This window comes from Cuculus canorus, chromosome 4 (assembly GCF_017976375.1).
Source record: "Cuculus canorus isolate bCucCan1 chromosome 4, bCucCan1.pri, whole genome shotgun sequence".
NCBI lineage: Eukaryota > Metazoa > Chordata > Aves > Cuculiformes > Cuculidae > Cuculus > Cuculus canorus.
Window position 1 is genome coordinate 46,902,785 of NC_071404.1, and position 19,512 is coordinate 46,922,296.

Sequence of the window (19,512 nt, forward strand, 5' to 3'; positions counted from 1 at the left end):
CACCTCTCACTAAAATATCTGCACTGGTTACCACCATTTGGCTTCATGTACTTTTATAAAGTTCACACAGACACGTAACTGCATGCTGTCTTGGGTGGTACAGGGTAAGGTAACAGGTAGCAGGTGTGTTAGCTGAACATCCTGATATCTTGCTATAAATCAAGACTGTATAAGAGCTTTAGTTCAAAAAAGAGAGAGCAAGGCGCTGTCTAATGCAGATTGCGTAAGGCCAAAAAATAAAGACGTGGGGATCTAAGTCATGCTACTTATAAAGGCCCAAAAAGTATTTGTAACAATGGGTAGACTTTGCTGAACCAAAACTGTAATCAATGCTGATATTGCTCCTTCATCTTAGCATACTTCTTTAGTTATTTGTGTCCAATTCAGGGTAGTCAGCAAATCAATAGTCAACATTGGGGATGGGTAACTTTGTACTGCATAATTTCTTCAGTTTTCACCCACAGAAAGCATTCCAGAGAACCATGTGGAAGACACAGTCCCTACTTCACTTGGCAAACGGTGCCTATTTGTGTAAAGGAGGACAGAGAAGAGTCTGAACTGGTGTTGAGTCAGGCTAGTATATCTCAAGGCCTTTCCAGCAATCTAACATTAACAGTCCAGGATCTGAACAGTGAGCACTAACCAGGAAGTCTGTGCAATCTGTTTCACTGCTCAGGTTAGCAATGACCAATCTCCTCACCAAAAGAGGAGGAAGGAGCAAGCAGACCAATGGGCTACCCTGACATACTTGGCTGATGTGGCGGCCAAGCCACTCGCCATGATATTTGAAAAGTCATGGCAGTCAGGGGAAGTTCCTGGTGACTGAGAGAAGGGCAACTTTGTGCCCACTTTTAAAAAGAGTGGGAACTACCGACCTGTCAGCCTCACCTTGATGCCTGGTAAGGTCATGGAACAGATCCTACTAGAAGCTCTGCTAAAGCACATGGAGGACATGGAGGCAATTTGAGACAGCCAGCATGGCTTCACCATGGGCAAATCCTGTCCGACCAACTTAGTGGCCTTCTATGATGGGGTGACCACAGCAGTGGACATGGGAAAAGCAATGGATGTGATCTGTCTGGACTTCTGCATAGCCTTTGACACAGTGCCCCACAACATCCTTCTCTCTAAACTGGAGAGATACGGATTTGATGGGTGTACTGTTCAGTGGATAAGGAATTGTTTGGATGGTCACGTTCAGAGAGTAGCGGTCAATGGCTCAATGTCCAGATGGAGATTCGTGACAAATGGTGTCCGTCAGGGGTCCGTACTGGGACCAGTGCTGTTTAATATCTTCATCAATGATACAGATGGTGAGAATGAGTGCAGCCTCTGCAATTCTGCAGATGACACCAAGCTGAGTGGCACAGCTGCCACACTGGAAGGATAGGATGTCATCCAGAGGGCCCTGGACAAACTGGAGAAGTAAGCCTGTATGAACCTCATGAGGTTTAACAAGCTCAGGTGCAAGGTCCTACAACTGGGTTGGGGAAACCCCTAGTTTCAATACAGGCTGGAGTACAACATGATTAAGAGCCACCCTGCAGAGAAGGACTTGGGAGTGCTGATTGATAAGAAGCTCGAAAGGACCTGTCAATGTTTGCTCGCAGCCCAGAAGGCCAACCGTGCCCTGGGCTGCATCAAAAGAAGTGTGGCCAGCAGGGTGAGGGAGGTGATTCTGCCCCTCTACTCTGCTCTTGTGAGACCCCACCTGGAGTACTGTGTCCAGTTCTGGAATCCCCAACACAAGAAGGATATGGAGCTGTTGGAACAGGTCCAGAGGAGGGCCACAAAGATGATCAGAGGGCTGGAGCACCTCTGCTATGAGGACAGACAGAGAGTTGGGGTTGTTCAGCCTGGAGAAGGCTCCAAGAAGACCTAATAGCGACCTTCCAGTACCTGAAGGCAGCCTACAAGAAAACTGGTGAGGGACTTCTAACAAAGGCATGTAGTAATAGGAGGAGAGGAAATGGCTCTAAATTGGAAGGCAAGAGATCAAGATTAGACATTACAAAGAAATTCTTCACTACGGCAGTGGTGAGGCACTGGCACAGGTTGCCCAGGGAAGCAGCTGTGGACGCCCCATTCTCAGAGATGTTCAAGGCCAGGCTGGATGGAGCCTTGAGCAGCCTGATCTAGTGAGAGGTGTATCTGTCCATCACAGGGGATTGAAATTAGATGATCTTTAGTGTCCCTTCCAACTCAAATTATCAATCTATCATCTCAGTGGTAGACTTAGCCTGCAGAGCCGAAGATGTCAAGCAGCCAGGACTGCACACACAGCTGGGCAAGATGACCATTTCCCACCTGGCCTCTGGCAAGAAATGCCTACAAAACTGCAGTTTACTGTAGCTATTCAAGCAAATACATCAAATCCTACAAAATATAAAATGTCTCTTTAGCAGGAAAAAATAACTTAATCCATGTTAGCCAATATCTATTTAAAATATGTGTGACCCACACTTAGAGCTCTTACCTTAACAGCTTTGTTGAATCTTATGCAGAAGTCCCTAAATATCTGGAAACATTCATCCAACTTCATGGTTTCTTTGTCTTCACAGAAAAAATCAATGAGAGCATTTCCGTCCTTTTGCAACTCTCGTTTCTGGTGTTCAAGCTCCTTTAGATGACTTACAGCAAACTGTAGCAGAACACATGTATGGCATGAACCAGACAGAAAAATTGATGTCACAACAGGTCACATATACATTAAGAAGTTATAAAGTTCACTTTCCAACCTAGAAGCTGTTACAGAGTCCAGGAAATTAATATTTTGAAGGAGAACTCCTTCTAACAAAAAGAAACGTGTCATTTCCGTAAAGTGAATAAGGAAGGTCAGGGCAAAGAGATCAATCAAAACATGAATCCTCATGATTAGGATACAAACTAGGCAAAAGTCCAAAAGCCCTTTGGACAAACCTAGAACTCTATTTTTCAGGAAAGTAAAATCAAAGACTGTTCTAGGACACTGACAGAACACTTAGGAGCCCCTTGAAATCTCCATATGTCTTATTTCCTGATTTTCCCTACAACTTTCAACTAAGCATAAGTAGATTAATTCCTCCTCCCTATTTTTCCCCAAAAAAACAAGTGGATAAATTCAATCTACATCGTGGAATCAACTCCTTCCTAAGGTGAGCCTAGACCACAACAAAAAAAGTTTTCATGCCAGAAAGGTAAGGAAGCATTGGAAATATGTATATTTTAAGACATCCAGAAAACATTCCCATAACGTAACACTTTGAATTGTAAATGTAGAACTATATAGACAGGGCTGCAGTAGATTAGTGGACAAAGATTCAGGAGGAAGAGGATAAGGCTGTGGTTAGTCTTTGAGCAGCAGAACTGCTCAAAACATTTTCAGCAGTTGCACCTCCACCTCCTCTACCACACCACCAGCCATTCACCTCCATCCCTGCACAATCCCAGAACACACATGGCTCAAAGTAACCTGAGGAGAAAGGTTAATTTTCACACCAATCTGTTCTCTGACATTGTCTTAACTTATAATCACCTGAATACTTTCGATACTGCAGCACCGGGGTGGGAATAAGCAGTTGGAGGCATCGGTGACCATTTAAGCCAACCCTGCTGTCAAAAAGTTACTTGGCAAATTACGACAGTACAGTAAGAACAAATCTTAAAACCTTACAAATCTTGTCTTAAACAAAAATGCACCCAATATAAAAATGGACTGAAGATAAACTGGACAATTGATAAAAACACATATAGAAAATTAGTTCCTCCAACATATTTCAGTAATTCATTCATGAGGATGAGATAATGAAAGCTGACTGCTAAATCAGCTTGTTATCACCTGTAATGTAGAAACAAAAACCGGAAGTGTTTATGTAAGTTATGCATTTGTAAAATAATTTTCTTCCCAACATTTCTTTTGGAATGTGGCCTAAACAAGGTTGTAGTGTTACATAAAACCAGCTATTAAATAAAAAAAAAATCCCAAACATGTTAGAACATAACATTAAAGAGTCTGGGTGCAAAGGATAAAAGCCAATAATTCAGAGAGAATGAGGACAGGTATTTCAATCTTAACCCGCCCCTTTCTTCATCAGCTTTTCATCTCCTGAAAAACTGCAGGGACTATTAACTACATTTGAAAGTTGAAAATCAGGGCAGGTTAAGTTCCAGATCAACACCTGCTTTCTTACTTTTAATAATTATACATAGCATGAAACAGAAAAATCATTTAATTGAAGTATAATACCTATTTCTCCAGGCATCACCATGTACTCAGAAAATACCAAGAGCTCTGTTTCAAAGTCAAGTGCTATGCACTTCAATTCTATACAGTCACTGCAGTACTAAGAAAGAAAAGAAGAACCTACTCAGAAGTAATAGCGTGGCTCACAATAATACACGATGTGCTAAGGGTAAAAGAAGAGAGAACAATCCCTTAACCTCCTAATCTCTTCAACCACCAACAATGAAGATTCATATGCACAGCACAGCCTCAGCTAAAACTGACATGCTCCAGTATAACATAACATGCAGATACTATATTTTGGGCAGCTGTGAATTACAAAACCAGAGACCAATCCAAATTGTCTTATGTTTCAACTACTGATCTTCATCAGTCATTTCAGAGGCATTAAACAAGCCTTGGGCAATGTGCACTCAGTATCCCTCCCCATAAAAACCAGACTCTTTACTTGACAGGCATCATGTAGTTGGAACACCTTTGTACAACTGATAGGGTAGATGTATTAAAACAATGCTTCTGTTTATTAACACGTCCACACAAATTACATCGAGCTGAGGAATGTTCCTGTAGTCAGGCGACAGCAACACATTAACATAGTGTACAAACCTGGAGAAAGCTTTCAATCTGGTGAAAGAGTTTTGGGTCTCGCTGAACGCCGTCTTTAACAGATCTTGCCTTCAATGACAGCGAGTGGAGCTCTGCTTCCATATTATCAATGGATACCCTACAAATAGCATATACAGAGAATGTTTACTGAAGGGGAAGGAGTTGTCCACAAGTTAGCCACAAAATGCTTCAAAAATGGATGTTTAACATGAGGTGCAACCTGGCTATCAAACAAGATCTGCCTGTTCAGGCAACCTTCCCAGACACTGAAAGTAAGGAGAGAGATAAGCAAATTTCTTCTTATTTGCAAACTGAAAAGATTCCTATGGGGTGTGGTTTCATGATTAACTCCAGCCAGTCCTATACAACCCGGCCATGAGAAAGGGTAATGCTGCCCTGCAGCTGACCACATATTCCTTTTCTCTCCCTGTTGCCTGTGCTAGCACTCCCTTTCTAGATGGCCAGCCACATCCGTGTACTGAAAATTAACCTAGGAAAAGGCAATAAACAATTTGCTTCCAGATGGACTATTTGCTTGGGCCAGGTGATTACATGACTGTTCAAGTGCAGCAGCTCGAAGAAAAAAGGGGGTCACAAGCAATTGTCAGCCAGGACTACCTATTTTGGCAAAAGCATTTGGCATCATGAAATCGCGTATTACATTCTTCCGAGCAGTCACAGCAATGCAGCCTACAGAGTCTCAACTCAGCAGCTGTAACATTTCATCCCTCTACCACATACCGCCAGCGGAGTTGCTTCTGTAGAGAGGTAACTCAGAAATCATAGACCACAGGAAAGAGCTCTGATTTGATGTAATTTAAGCTTTTTCCTGGGAGACCCACGTTTCGTACAACCAGAGCTCCTACCCAAACCTCTCAGTCACTTTGAAGGCAAATGCTTATAAATCTATGTCATTCCCTTCACAAGAGAACTGGGCTTTGCCTAGGATTTGAAGCACTGGTTTTCAAAATAATAAAAGTTTGTCAGTGCACAAAATTAATAACATACGTGCTGTTTTTTCTCTGCTTACTTCCTCTGCAAAGGTTAGTTCCCTGTTCTGGCTAGATCATGGGTGGTTTTTGAAAATTGAAAAAAAAAGAGTAGAATATACAGAATATTTTTCTGCCTCTGAAGAAGGAAGATGATGACCTACAAGTAAAGAAGGCAAGACAATAAAAAACAAAGAACATAATGCTAGTTGTTTTAACATGCTCTAATTGGGAGGATTTATGAGCAACTTGTACACGACAGTTGTCTCCAATAAAGATCTTCCTCATGCCCAATGGTGAGACATGTATTTAGTTTTGTTTCATTTTTCCTGTACAGAGTGCATTCCCTGAACAGATTTCAGCATGAGTTACAACAGATTTTCTGCCTTACCAAATGTGATCAAAGAACAAAGTGGTTACAAAAAAAATACCACCATATTTGTGATTCTGCCTGTTCCCCTGCTGTTTGCCAGGGGGCTTGAATGCAGAAAGAAGCTACATTCCCCAGCAGGCCATGTGGCAGACTGCCAAAGAGGTGTGTGGGTTGGATGGCAGAGAGCCACACAGGTGGTCCCTCAAAAAATTTCTGATTAACTCCACCATGGCCACTCCTTTCCTCAGAAGATTTCAGAGTCCTTTGTCCATAAGACATTACTTATGCATCAGACCTAAAAGACTGGATCCATTTTTCTTACTGGAAAAAGAATGTAGATTGCCCAAAGTTCAAGAGTAAAGAAGGAGTAAAACTGGGAATAGAACTCCGGCACTGCTAGCTTCCAGTCTGGGGCTCTAGATCACATTGTCTCACAAAAGCAAGTACAGTTATCAAAGTACAAATCAAGTTCACGTTAAAATTATGCTGCTAAAGACTTTAAGATGAAAATAAGACAGAGCACCAAATCCTCCAGATTTTCCATGCCAGACAGAAATACAGAAGCAACCAAAATATCAAAAAACATCTAACAGAAGCCAGGGCCGGTACCTGTACCTGGTACCAGATTTGGAAAAGTATTGTAGCCTGCTCAGAGACAGATGAAAATTGATTTAAGGAAAAACAGTAACAGGCTTTAGTTCAATTTCTTAAAGGTAACATAGTTGCACGTGTAATTGACAGAGACAAAACTTCAAAAAAACCTGTGGCAATCATGTCATAAAAAACCTCATACCTAAAGGCACATTGCAGGCATACTTCTAATAATAAATGGAAATGAAGCCCTCAAAGATATAGTAAACATTCGTAAGATCTCAGTTTTTGTGCCAAGACTTCTCTGAATAAGCCTCATTGCTTCACAAATTAGAAAATTCCAAGTCACAGTCTATCCATAAATTCTCTGTTTTCCTTTAACTAACCTGGCGGCCTCATGAACACTCCTAATTTTTTCTGAGAAGTTGAGAAGAGCAGGATCTTTCTTGTGGGCTTCCTGAAACAAACAGGACAAAACCAAAACACACACAATCCATTAACATTCCACCATCATGCCAAAATCCCCGAGTCCATCAGTTCTAAAACCTCTGCGATGGCACTTAAAGGTTCCTCTCCTGCACTGTTTTTTTCCCCTCTACTCAATCCTAACACAATTGAGTGGTGGATATCCCTTAAAGACAGGCAGGGAACAGAACCAGAAGCTTTAAACAGCTTCAGTTTTGCAGTGCATAATAACAGCTGCCTCTACCAGTGAAGACAAGCCATATATATTAATAGTGAATGTCAGGGAAAGAACAATTTACTGATTCCCATTGTTTGAGTAGACACAATGTTTCCTGCACAAACATCAATTAATACCCCATTGTTAGCTGACTGGAAATCTGTTAAGCCAGTTTGTACACAGATAAAGAAAGACAAGTATGGAAGCATTGAAATTCTCTCCCTCCTAAAATCAAGAAGTTTGAAACTAAAGAAAAATTAACTTGAAAAAAGTCTGCCACAACTTTAAAAATATGTGTCAGTCACTGAGGGAGAAAAAAATAACCCTACCAAGATTCAAGAGGAAGACTGAAAGAGTATTTATCAAAATAATCTACTTCCACTGTGTAAGAATTCAGGACAAAAAGAGAAAAAAATACAATGAGGAAGTTAGCTGAAGGCAAGCTTTTACAAGCTGTAAAAAACTTAAGTTTTCCATGGGTTTCTGGATAGGATGACCAGATACAGGCAAACTGGTGACTTGTGGCAGCAAAAGAAAGGTAAAGATTAGGATCAAAGCTGTAAAAAAAAGCTACATTTTCTGAGGCAAATGGCCCCTCCTCTATCTACGGCTCTATGTTTGTAAGAGTTGCTTATGCCAGCAAAAGTTTTTATATACCAGAGCAACAAAATGCAGCAGACTCATTCCAGGTTTGTTTGCTTTCGTGTCCGCCAGCTCGAGCAGTGACGACAGTTTAAATCCAACAGCATTGCCCGCAAAACCTCCCTAAAAAGAAATGAGCAAACAGCTGAGGCATGACATCAGTGGACTGCAATACTAACAAGGAGGTTTGGCCAATTGGCCATCTCCATTTTGGACGTCGCTTACCGCATTCATAATATTCCCAGCCTGAAGGACCAAGTGCAATATGGAATGCAGCTCTTCACATGTCATTAATTCTGTAAGGAATAAGAAAACTGCTGTCTAACAATTGTTTGTTTAGGAATATACAGTCAATTACCAAACACCTCTTTACCTCACACTTTTAAAGGTGAAATATTTTATTTTAACAGGAAACCACAACAAACAGAAAAGTCATAGGGAAAAAAATAGTGCTATATAATTCAAAATCATAAGCACAGTTGATAAACCAAGTATACGTTCACAATTTTGCTTAGCAAGTGTCATAATTCCGGGGCAACTCCCAGTACGTCACAAAACGTTTGGGGTCTGTTGTGACCCAAACTGGACTGTCCAGGGGTCGCGGGGCAGGAAGAGGTGCCCTAAATGGTCCTAATCCCGCAATGTGCAGAGTTTCATGTAAGTGGTTAAGTATCCTCACCATCTACTAATTTTAGTGTAAGGCAAGTGTTCTGCACCTTGCAGGATCTATTTGCCATCTGCCAGGACTGGACTTTTTAACAGTTATTCTTTTTTTGGGAGACTTAGCCACCAGACCTGAAAACATAACAGGCAGTGTTTAAATTTTCCTTGCTTATCCCACTCCCACTATGAATCATCATTTTATTTCTGTATGATCACCCACTTAGAGCAGTATTTATTTTACTTCAGCCACATCAAAGATGATTTAGCACAGAGTTATATTCAGTGTGATGCAAAGAGTCAAACGCAGCAGAACTGTCTTTTACAGTTTTTCCATGACAGAAAACTGTTTCTCACAGATTTCCATTTTTTGCAAAATGCCCAGTAGTGCTCTATCTGAATTCATCCACCTTTTCACCTGTCCACATATGAACACAAAACAATTCATGTGCTTGTAAGTCATCAAGAGGGAGTGCCTTAGAAATAAGTTACAGACACTCAGAACTATAAGGAGTTAATACATCAGCATTACACAAGGCACAGCAAACCATATCTGCAAGTTCCCACATGGCAAGAAAAATAACACAAGCTGGTTTTAATGTAAGGTATTATATTTAACACTGATAAACATAATAAAAGGTGGAATCCTTTTGATTGCAGTGTAAATACTTTTAAAAAATGTTTTGCTTCAAAGTTCACATTCTATAAATTGCCCTGCATTTAACTGCTCGATACAATACACTAATCTATCATTTTGGAAGTAGACAGCCCTTGTATCTTTGGATTTCAGTATTAGCAACATAAAAACATAGAACTAATTAAATAATCTTTGATCTAACAAGCTCTAAGTAAGGAAAAAAGAGAGGAGACTGCAAAAGAATACCAAATTTCATAAGGCCAAAAAGGAGAAGGCAACATCTACAGATTTTGCATAGTAAGAACCTACTCAGCATCACTATTAGATGCATCCATTTGCAGGCTAGATGAGAATCCACCAGGCTATTTAGACCATCATAACCCTTAGTGATTATCAGCTTTAGAATTTAAGTAAATATTCTCTCATCTTAATTACAAGGAAAGAAACAGAGGAGATAGGGTTAGAAAAGCAGACATAATTCCTAAACAACTTCGGGCTGTCAACAAGCCCTGAAGTGAAATGACCAAACAGAGGAGAGCACATGATACAAGTGGACTGAAAACAGGGAAGGTCAGTCAGTTTGATTTGCATGATGGGCCTAATGCAGGAGCTGGAGACCAAAGTGTCTCCTCTGGAGGGAATGAATTCATTAGTTCACAGATGTCCTGGATGAAGGACGTGAAGAACAACAGGGCACGTCTGCTTTTATACATAACATATTCCTTCACGTCTGTTGCTCAAAACACAAAGAAAAATGATTTGAAAGGAATATCAATATAAGGCCAAACTCAAACCTCAGCCTAAGCTACGGCACAGTTTTCTAAGTCAAGAAGGATCAAACCCCACTGGTGGAAAAACCACACCAGGCTTTTCTCCCTTTCCTTTCACTGAAAACAGCTACCTAAACACTAGTTCTTGTAGTTGAGTATTTTTACTGCTGTGCCTTTTTATACCACTAGAAGCAGCTTAAAGAGTGCTCTAGTAGTCTTTCAAAAGAACTGTCAGCATGAAATGGGAATTTCATATCGAGGAACAGGACAAACAGGCACTTAAGGCACTGAGAAGGTCAGTAAAATAAAACCAGGAGATGAACTACCTTCCTGCAGAGTAAAACATAACAGATTACTTTCAAATAACCCAACGCACCATTTCGAAACTCATGAAATCTAAAGAACATGTAGTGAACGAAAGAAAAATTTAGAGAAGCACAGAGAACAAAAATAGGAAACAAAGAACAGCAATAGTATTCAGTTTCTACAATAAAAGATTTTACTGCCATTAATACTGCCACCTTAAAAGGCAACAGCATGTACAGAAATTTGGAAACTATACAGCGATTTTAACCATGGATCACTGAAAGAGTGCACAGAGAGGTGCAACAACTGCATTCAATCACAGAGACAGAGATGCATTGAATGAGCAACCTGTACTCAAAAGACAATTAATCCTGATTTGGCCATGGACACCATTGCTTTTGGCAGTTTTGTATTCACTACTTGTAGGCTTTGGTCATAAACTCATCACCAGTGTGTCCAAAGTCTCCAGATTTTTGATTTTGGAAGCAAAGGATTCACCAGGCACACCCTGATGGCATTTGTCAGAAGGGAGTTAGCTTCCTTTTAATAGCTAAGGTACCTGAAATTCAAGCTCTAGTCTTCATAATGCAGACTAATTAACATGCTAACAAAAACAAAAGTATTATGCACGTCCCAACATGCTTAATTACCTTTTGTTGCCCGTCTTATAATTTTCATGTCATTCTGTAGAGAAGCACAGGAGGGTGAGAATTCTCTCTCTAGCACCATAGCTTCAATCCTAAGAGCATAACTGGAGCACACAAACAGGTTTAGAACTGACAGCTAACAAAAGAACATTTATCATGAACAGAATAAACCAACTGTCTCCTTACTTTGGCACCTGGATTAGTAAATACATGAAGGAATCGGCTTGAGACAGTTTTGATACATCTCCATCAAAGGCTTTTAATTTCTTTACCTAGAAAAGAGAAAAAAACACTAGCAAAGAATTTTATCAAATATCAATATTAACTTGGCTTTGGAAGGAAACACCTGAAAAGCAGTAAATTTAACAGGAGGCATTAGAAAGTCCACTCAGTGACTGAATGGCTTCACTGTCCAAGCTCCTATAACTTGCACAAACCACAAACAGAAAAAACCCCAAATCAGTAACATCACCCTTCCCCAAAAATAACTACCTGCACAGTCCAATGGAATAACTACAATGCCATCATTCTGATCGGTGATTTTGATTTCTGATCAATGATTTGTGATTTCCAATTCATCATTCTGATTTCTCATCACTACGTTCACGACCCTGCTGTTCCCAGTTTCCCCATAAGAACTGGCTTTTTTCTTTCTGACTGGTCCATTTGCTGTTCTTTAGCCAAATTTTTGTTCTCCTAGGATTTCGAGCTGCTTAAGTGATGATTTGAAAAAATGATCCTCAACTCTCCAACAATCATGATACACACTTAGGCACAGCTTCAAGTTAACTGCATTCAGCATTTCCAGAAGCAGATTCCCTAGATCTCTTTGGCACAATGCAGATAAGGTTTAAGTTATGGGTTTTTTTCCAGATACTTGCTTCAACTGTTTCCTTTAAAACTCTCTTAAGGATAAACTTCATGCTCTTCAGTTTGGTTTTTTTAATTCATAAGAAATATTTTAAAGATAAATGAAATCTTGCATTGTAAGTAATTTGCTGTCAGTACTTTGAGAACACCATTTACGTGCTAAAGAAACATCACTGCATTAATTTTGTCAATGTTCCTTCCCAGCTCCACCAAAATCCATATATTTGCATGATTTGGAAGCCACTGATCTGCCCACGTACTATTTGTTTATAAAGAACTGGAAAAATACATGCACATATGTTTAAGTACAACTGGAATTTCTTCCACGTTTTCCAACACAGCAACCGTGTCCAAAAGCAGAGCTTACTCTCAATTACATTATTTCTTCATTCAGCCAACAAGTTCACACCCACTATCAGTTGTACATTTCCACTGATTTACACACCAGCCTGTCATCCTTCCTTTTACAGCACTGCACTTACAAGCCCATTCATAACCACATTTACACAGATGGTCTTCAGTTTCAGAAAGTATATTAAGCTATCCCAGAGTGGAGCACAGTACCTCAGGACATCAACAGTTTTAAGGTTGCCAAAATTTAGCAAAATATCCAAGAGGTTTTTTTAAGCATCAGGCTCCAAATTAACCACTTAAATTATTTTTCTGCTTTTGCACTGAAAAAAAGAAAAGTAAATTATTTGTAGTGGAAGACAACATAAGCTATGCTAAATCAAGGATTCAAAACAAACTCTGGACTAGCAGAAGAAAAGGATTGTTTTAACAGCTTTGTTCTGCCTCATTCTCATTCTTTTTCCACACCATAAGAAAAAAGAAATGTTGAGAGCATATTAAGAAAGATAAAAGAAAAATTACAAATAAAACTCAGAACAGAAAAAACTTCAAATAGAAAACCCCACAAACATACAAACAAAAAAATAAAAACTTATAACCGAGAAAGATAGTTCTAATCAAAAAGCAATTTTTATTCAGGCTATCCCACTCAATTTCCTAACACCACAAACCACCCCCTCCCTCCCCATTTAACTGAAGACACTCAGACAAAAGGCCCTTCTAAAGATAAACAGCAAACCCATTTTTTGAGGCCTGAGAAAACTCCTAAATTAGAGTCATTCAAGAAGTCTGCCAACAAAAAACAGGAAAGACCAGACTTCACATTCCTGATATTTCTAAGGTGTTAAACTAGCAAGAGAGAAAACAAAAATAAACACTTTTTTCTACATCACGATGTGGGGGGAGACAACTTCTATCTCAGTCAGCCTTTGCAGGTATTCTTTAACCTAAGTTCCAAGAAACAGCGTTCTGCAACCTAAGCAACAAATATTGCAAATTTTCCAACTTCATTTTAGTATACTGTACATACCAAAGTTTGTCTGAAAAGAACATAGGCATTTGAGATTTCCAGGGTGGGGGAAGAAAAGCATCCCACCCAAAAAACTCACCCTAAATTGCCAAAATCATGATCATATAAACCACGGGCAGTTACAGGAAGATGCAATTTTAAGATTCAAATGCACTGAAAGTAAAGAACAAGAGATCCTGAAATGCTCACAGGAATACTAACTTATTCAAGCTAGCTGTGTTATATTTAAACATATTTTCGCCAGTAAGCTGCAATCAATGTTATCTATGGGGAGTCTTAAAGCTGTAGTGCAAACTTTGTTCCCGAAGTGTTGATCTTTTCGAAGTATTTTACAAACACAGGATTAAATCCTCATTCTTCTATTCCATTATATGAAGAAAAGAGCCTGACGTGGTAAAAGGGGATACCAAATCCTAGAATTCATCCAGAGGAGGAACTTCCTTATATAGGCACAATAAAACACATTGATGAGGCTGCCTTCTGATGGGTAGGATGGGGTATGAATGTCGCAGCACAAAAAGCTTTCGGTAGCTGTCAACCCAAGACAGTCTGTGTAATCAGCCTTAAAACTAAGATGTGCTCTCCATCTGGTTACGCTTTTCCCAGTCCACATCAGCCATCCTAAGCCACATTGGTTTTGCCTTAGATGTCCCAAACTACCTTTATAAGAAGCAGCAAAGAAGCTCAGTGACAAGCCTAAAACCCAAGCAGGTGTTGGATAGTGACCCATTCCACAAACAGACAAAACAGAAATACAGGAGAGTTAAGGTCCTTTTAATTCAGCACAGCATAGTCTGGTTCTCCATACAAGCCTCAAGTTTTCAAGACAGGAGACTAAATCCTCTGTTAACTTGGCCTTAAAACAGTAAAAAGCTGCTGTTTATGCCATAGCTAAATAGTAAATTAGGGCAATGATTTATTTTGCGTTCCCTCTTTATTACAAATTTCATAATTGAAAGAGCCCAGTCATCTCACCACGAAGCAGGGAGAAATAGAAAGTTATTTGACTAAATAGACACTAGCTATAAACTTAAATCAGATTCTGAATCCCAAAGCTAAAAATTACTGAAACACGTTTTGGATGGCTGTCCCTACACATCCCAAGGGAGGCCACTCAAAAGTCTGTGGGATTGGTCTCTTTTTCCCTGCAGCCATGCTGTTCAAATCTTGCCAAAGAGAACCCAGATTCTCTGATGGCTCCCAGAAGCAGAGTTCAACCTCAAATACCAAATTCATCAAGGAACTACAAAGAAACCGTGGAGAAAGACAACAATGCTCACCATTAATCATGTTAACAGATATAGTAGATAGGTTTATAATTAGTTTGAGAACACAAAAGAGCTAAAAAATGCGGTTTATTTTAAAGTCGCAATGAATAACTCTATCACTTCTGGCCTTGACCTCCTTTCTTAAAGCACAACCAAAGTCTTTTCCACAACAGCATACAGCCATGTCCCAAGATACGGCAGCATAGTGCAGACACGCAAGAGAGCATAATTACATGTATGCTCCATTCCGTATTACTCAAATTGGGTGCAGAGTTACTAACTAAATTTTTTTCATTATATTTGTATATGGAATATGCATTTGTATTGTCCATGCATGCCCATGCACACTTAATCAGACTTTAGATACGGAAGATTCTCACATATGTAATTTGCTTAATTTTAAAAGCAGTTGCAGAACACAGAAAGACTGATCTTTTATTTAATTTTTGAAGAATTGGAGTAGATACGCTTATTGCAAGTAACTCATTATTCCTCACAGACAGGAAAGCTACTGCATTCCTGCCACTCAAGTTTTCAGTCATTTTTGCACTACCAGTAGCACTTATTTATAACTAGAGGATTTTTACTTTATGGCACAAAGCAGGTATATTGCACTCCTATGCAGGACCTTTGAAAAAGAGCATAAATCAGTACACCACTCATCCTCACATAGGCTTGTAGCCAAATATTTCTCTGCTTCCCAATCAAATAAGTTAAATATGCCCCACATTACAAATAAATAAGTAAAGCCAAGTGCAATAGCCCAGAGAAGTAAACATTTTCTCTTTTTTTAATACATCCATACCACTGGAAAGGCTCAGGGCACTAAAGTAAAACAGAGTTAAAAAAATACCAAAACCCCAAAAGGCATCACAGTGGAATGCAAGCTACAATGGCACATGAGAAAGCAGCTAATGTATGAGGTAGGGAAGCACCACTGAGCACACACCTGGGCTGCAGGAAACTATCATAAGGAGTGAAAAAGGAAGCAGGAGATGAAAGTTATGAACGATGGTCAACAAGGCCAAGTGCAAAGTCCTACACCTGGGTCAGGGCAATCCCCAGTTTCAATACAGGATGGGGGATGATGTGATTGAGAGCAGCCCTGCAGAGAAGGACTTGGAGGTGCTGGTTGATGAGAAGGCAATGCATGCTCACAAGCCAAATGTGTCCTGGGCTGCATCAAAAGCAGCACAGCCAGCAGGCTGAGGGAGGTGATTCCATCCCTTTATTCCTCTATTGTGAGACCTCATCTAAAGTATTGTGTCCGGTTCTGGAATCCCCAACATAAGAAGGATATGGAGCTGTTGCAATGAGTCCAGAGGAGGGCTACAAAGATGATCAGAGGGATAAAACACCTTCCATATGAGGACAGGCTGAGAGAGTTGGGGTTGTTCAGCCTGGAGGAGAGAAGGCTCTGAAGAGACCTTGTAGTGACCCTCCAGTACCTGAAGGGGCTACAAGAAAGCTGGGGAGGAACTTTTTACAAGGGCATGTAGTGACAGGACTAGAGGCAACAGGTATAAACTGGAGAGGGGCAGATTTAGACTAGACATATGGAGGAACTTCTTCACGATGAGGATGGTGAGTCACCAGAACAGGCTGCCCAGGGAAGTTGTGGCTGCCCCATTCTTGGAGGTGTTCAAGACCAGGTTGAATGGGGCCTTGGGCAGCCTGATCTGGTGGGAGGTGTCCCTGCCCATGGCAGGGGGGTTGGAACTGAATGATCTTTAAGGTCCCTTCCAACCCAAACTATTCTATGATTCTATATACAGCACTGGCTGAGGAAAGGACAGGGTAATTAACTATACAAACGTGGTTTGAAAAGGGTAGAGATGATGGACAGAAACAATTCCAGTAAAGCTGACAACTAACAGATGACTAGGGTTTTAAAACAGTATATGAGCGTAGCACAGGCTGGAAACATAATAAAGGAAGTTAAGACACTGTGTTGATAACCTGGGCGTGCGTGTGTGGGTGAGCTGATTAGCAGTATGATATGCTCTCTTCTCTATGTATTTAAAGTACAAATTCTGAGTATTCTAGCTTGTTAAATACTGGACTCTCGACTTTTACCAGTCTGGGCCTGCTGACTAGTGCAATGAGAGGCATATAAAAACAGTTAAGATTCTCCTCTGCTTTGGTTAGGACGCCAGTAAACGAGAGCTGTCAGCCATTTTAACAGGATACCCTTAAGAAACAGCTAGGAATCTTTTTAGCAGTGGAATAGCAGTGAAGGGCATTGTTTCAGTCAAGGCAAAGGCTCCCTGGAAAAAAAAAAAAAGACGGGGTGTAAAAGGAATGAAGCAGAGGAGATTCCAAATAGGCATTTCTTCCTCTTACAAAACTGCTAACCACAGTAAGGTACAAACAGCAGGACTTCTAACAAGGCTTACACAAAATCAGTGATCTTACTCTTTAATGAATTGAGAAATTTTATACCGTTTCTCAGCCCTTTTTTTTAACCACTGTACGATGGTTAGGCTGGTGCTATACCCACAGCCCTGGAGAAAACACGGAGTGTAACCTTGCAGCTAGCTCGGGGTTTGCCACCTTCAAGAACTAGTCAAGTTTTTCAAATTAAACATTTGAAAATACCCAAACATTTTCAGTTTGACAAAAGACTTTCACTGCAGTGCCAATATTTCTTTAATGGTCTTATTCAATTTGACAGAATCAACCATCAAAGAGCCAGTATTTGCCGTTAATACACAAAAATCCCAACTGCATTCATAGCTCTTGGGATTTTTCATAGAAAATAGCTATAAAATTACTTGCAGTGACACCTATTTCTGCATGTAAACAGAGTTGTCATATTAAAATACTGCAAAAAGAAAGAATAATTCTAAAGACAACAGATATTAAATGTATGTTAGCCTGAATACTTGGCCTCCGCTGTCAGAAAGCCATTCCATCTCAAAGATACTGGAACACCCATTAGGTGCTTGAGATCATATGGACTGAAATGAAATAAAATATGTCACGTATGTCAAACTGGTGACCGGGAGAACATTAGGTAATGTGACTATATATCACAACACTTCTAGATAAGATAAGAATAGAGTATAAAGCCGCTGTTTATTCACACTAGACAAACTGTAAAGGTCGCTGGTAAAAAAGAAGAAATGTGACAGTCCAAAGTTGCCCTTTCTACAGCTACGACCACCAATGGGGTTCCTCTCTCCCTCCTTTCACTTTTACTGATGAAGGATTTATGGTATTGTATAAAAGAAAAAGTAGAAGACCTCTCTAAACACAGTTACTGGAGTGGAGCACATGCCTGGCAGGGGGCACTTGGCTCTCATTCCAACCTGCAGGACAACTGTGCTACTGGGAAACGTGACTGTAAATAACTGAGCTGCTGAAAAGGAGTACACAAAGGGGAACCTCAGAAGCCCACCCATGGTTACACCAAGGCAGTTAGCACTGGTAACTGAATAACAACTAACCTTTTAGGATCTGACTGCTTAAGACTCTGCTCACAGTAATTCTCAACCACTACAACAACAAAACAGAAGAATGGGAAGTACCTAAGGGTAATCCCAGGGAAGGCTTGATGAGGAGAGATGCAACATTCTGCAGGGACAGGCCAATGTAATGACATCTCGCCAAAGCTATTTAATGTGATGTGACCACCAGATCAAAGAGAAATGAAGAACTGTTAAACAGAAGAGGGAAAAGTAGAACAAATAACACCACTTAATCTGATACCTGTCGTGACTTTGGATTATTTGTATTTGGGGAGGGACTGTGTAATTCTGATGGCTTTCCCCTAGCAAACAGTGAATCAGTATTCTAGGAGACAAGAAGGAGGAAGGCAATAAACTAACAAGAAAGATGGAGATATGCAAGGAGAACAATGAACATATGTTAAGAGGGAAAAAAATGCTGAGAAAGATTAACAATAAAAACTCTAAGGCTCCTAAAAAGAACTATTTTTTTAACTGACTAACGCTAAAATTGTAGGAGCCACAGATGATGTTACTGGACCCAACTACTCTTTGAACACTTGATGCACGAGGACATGAAGGCACTGAAACATTTTTCCATACTAGCAGAAGCATCCACTAGTCCCTCACACTCAGGATCTTCTCCCTGTTCTGCACCCCGACACCAGCTCTTGCTGTGGTGCTCCCCAGGAAGCAGGGAAACCTCCCAAGAAGTGAAACAATTATAGGTAGAATAACAAAGGGAAAGGGGGTCTTTACTTTTCCTGATGGTGAGCAATGAGATCTCTGAAGCATGGAACTAATTAAATACATACAAAACCCTGCATGCTGGGAACAAGACTCTTTCCAGCTTTCCCTTGGGAATAGCAACAAATCTAACATCTAATGACCCTTAATTTCTAACGCTCCTCTGCACCATAAAATCTCTTCTGTTGATTTCTCAAGCACCTCCTTAAAAAGACTTCTTAAGTGCTCTGGGCCCACTATCTTGAGGGGCAGGCCTGTTGTCCAATCACCTGCTAGGAAATAAATACACCTTTTCACTCTGTCACAGTTTAGCTCCGGCCCAGCCGATTTTGGCAGCTAAAACCAAGCAGTTGGGCTCCCAATTCCCTTCCTCCCCACACTCCAAGGGAAAGGGGAAAGAGTAATGAGAAGAAAAAGACTCGCAGGTTGGAAACTAAACTAAAAGAATTTTAATAAAACAGTAATAGTAATAGTGAAAATAATAAAATATATACAAATATATGAAATTGCATGCCCACCCCTCGATGACTACATGTCACCACAGATACTGCAAAGCAGATGCGAGGGAAAGGGTCCAAGGCTAGGAGGGGGTCCAGACCCAGGAACTGGATTCAGGAAAACATGGATCCAGGACTGGGGCAAACAGGCAGTTGAGGTCTTCACTGGACATCA

The 19,512-nt window shown here is 40.3% G+C and overlaps 1 protein-coding gene across 3 annotated transcripts in view; it reads right to left on the reverse strand.

The window, feature by feature from the left end:
• The window catches only part of FHDC1 (FH2 domain containing 1), a 40,531-nt gene that overhangs the window by 5,779 nt on the left and 15,240 nt on the right, over positions 1-19,512 (reverse strand). For all 3 annotated transcript variants that reach the window (XM_054066082.1, XM_054066083.1, XM_054066084.1), the window contains exons 5-11: positions 11,312-11,397; positions 11,129-11,229; positions 8,331-8,401; positions 8,121-8,228; positions 7,168-7,238; positions 4,829-4,946; positions 2,477-2,641 (exon numbers count right to left, since the gene is read on the reverse strand). In XM_054066082.1, the coding sequence (XP_053922057.1) occupies positions 2,477-2,641; positions 4,829-4,946; positions 7,168-7,238; positions 8,121-8,228; positions 8,331-8,401; positions 11,129-11,229; positions 11,312-11,397 (720 nt within the window). The remainder of the gene's footprint in view (positions 1-2,476; positions 2,642-4,828; positions 4,947-7,167; positions 7,239-8,120; positions 8,229-8,330; positions 8,402-11,128; positions 11,230-11,311; positions 11,398-19,512) is intronic.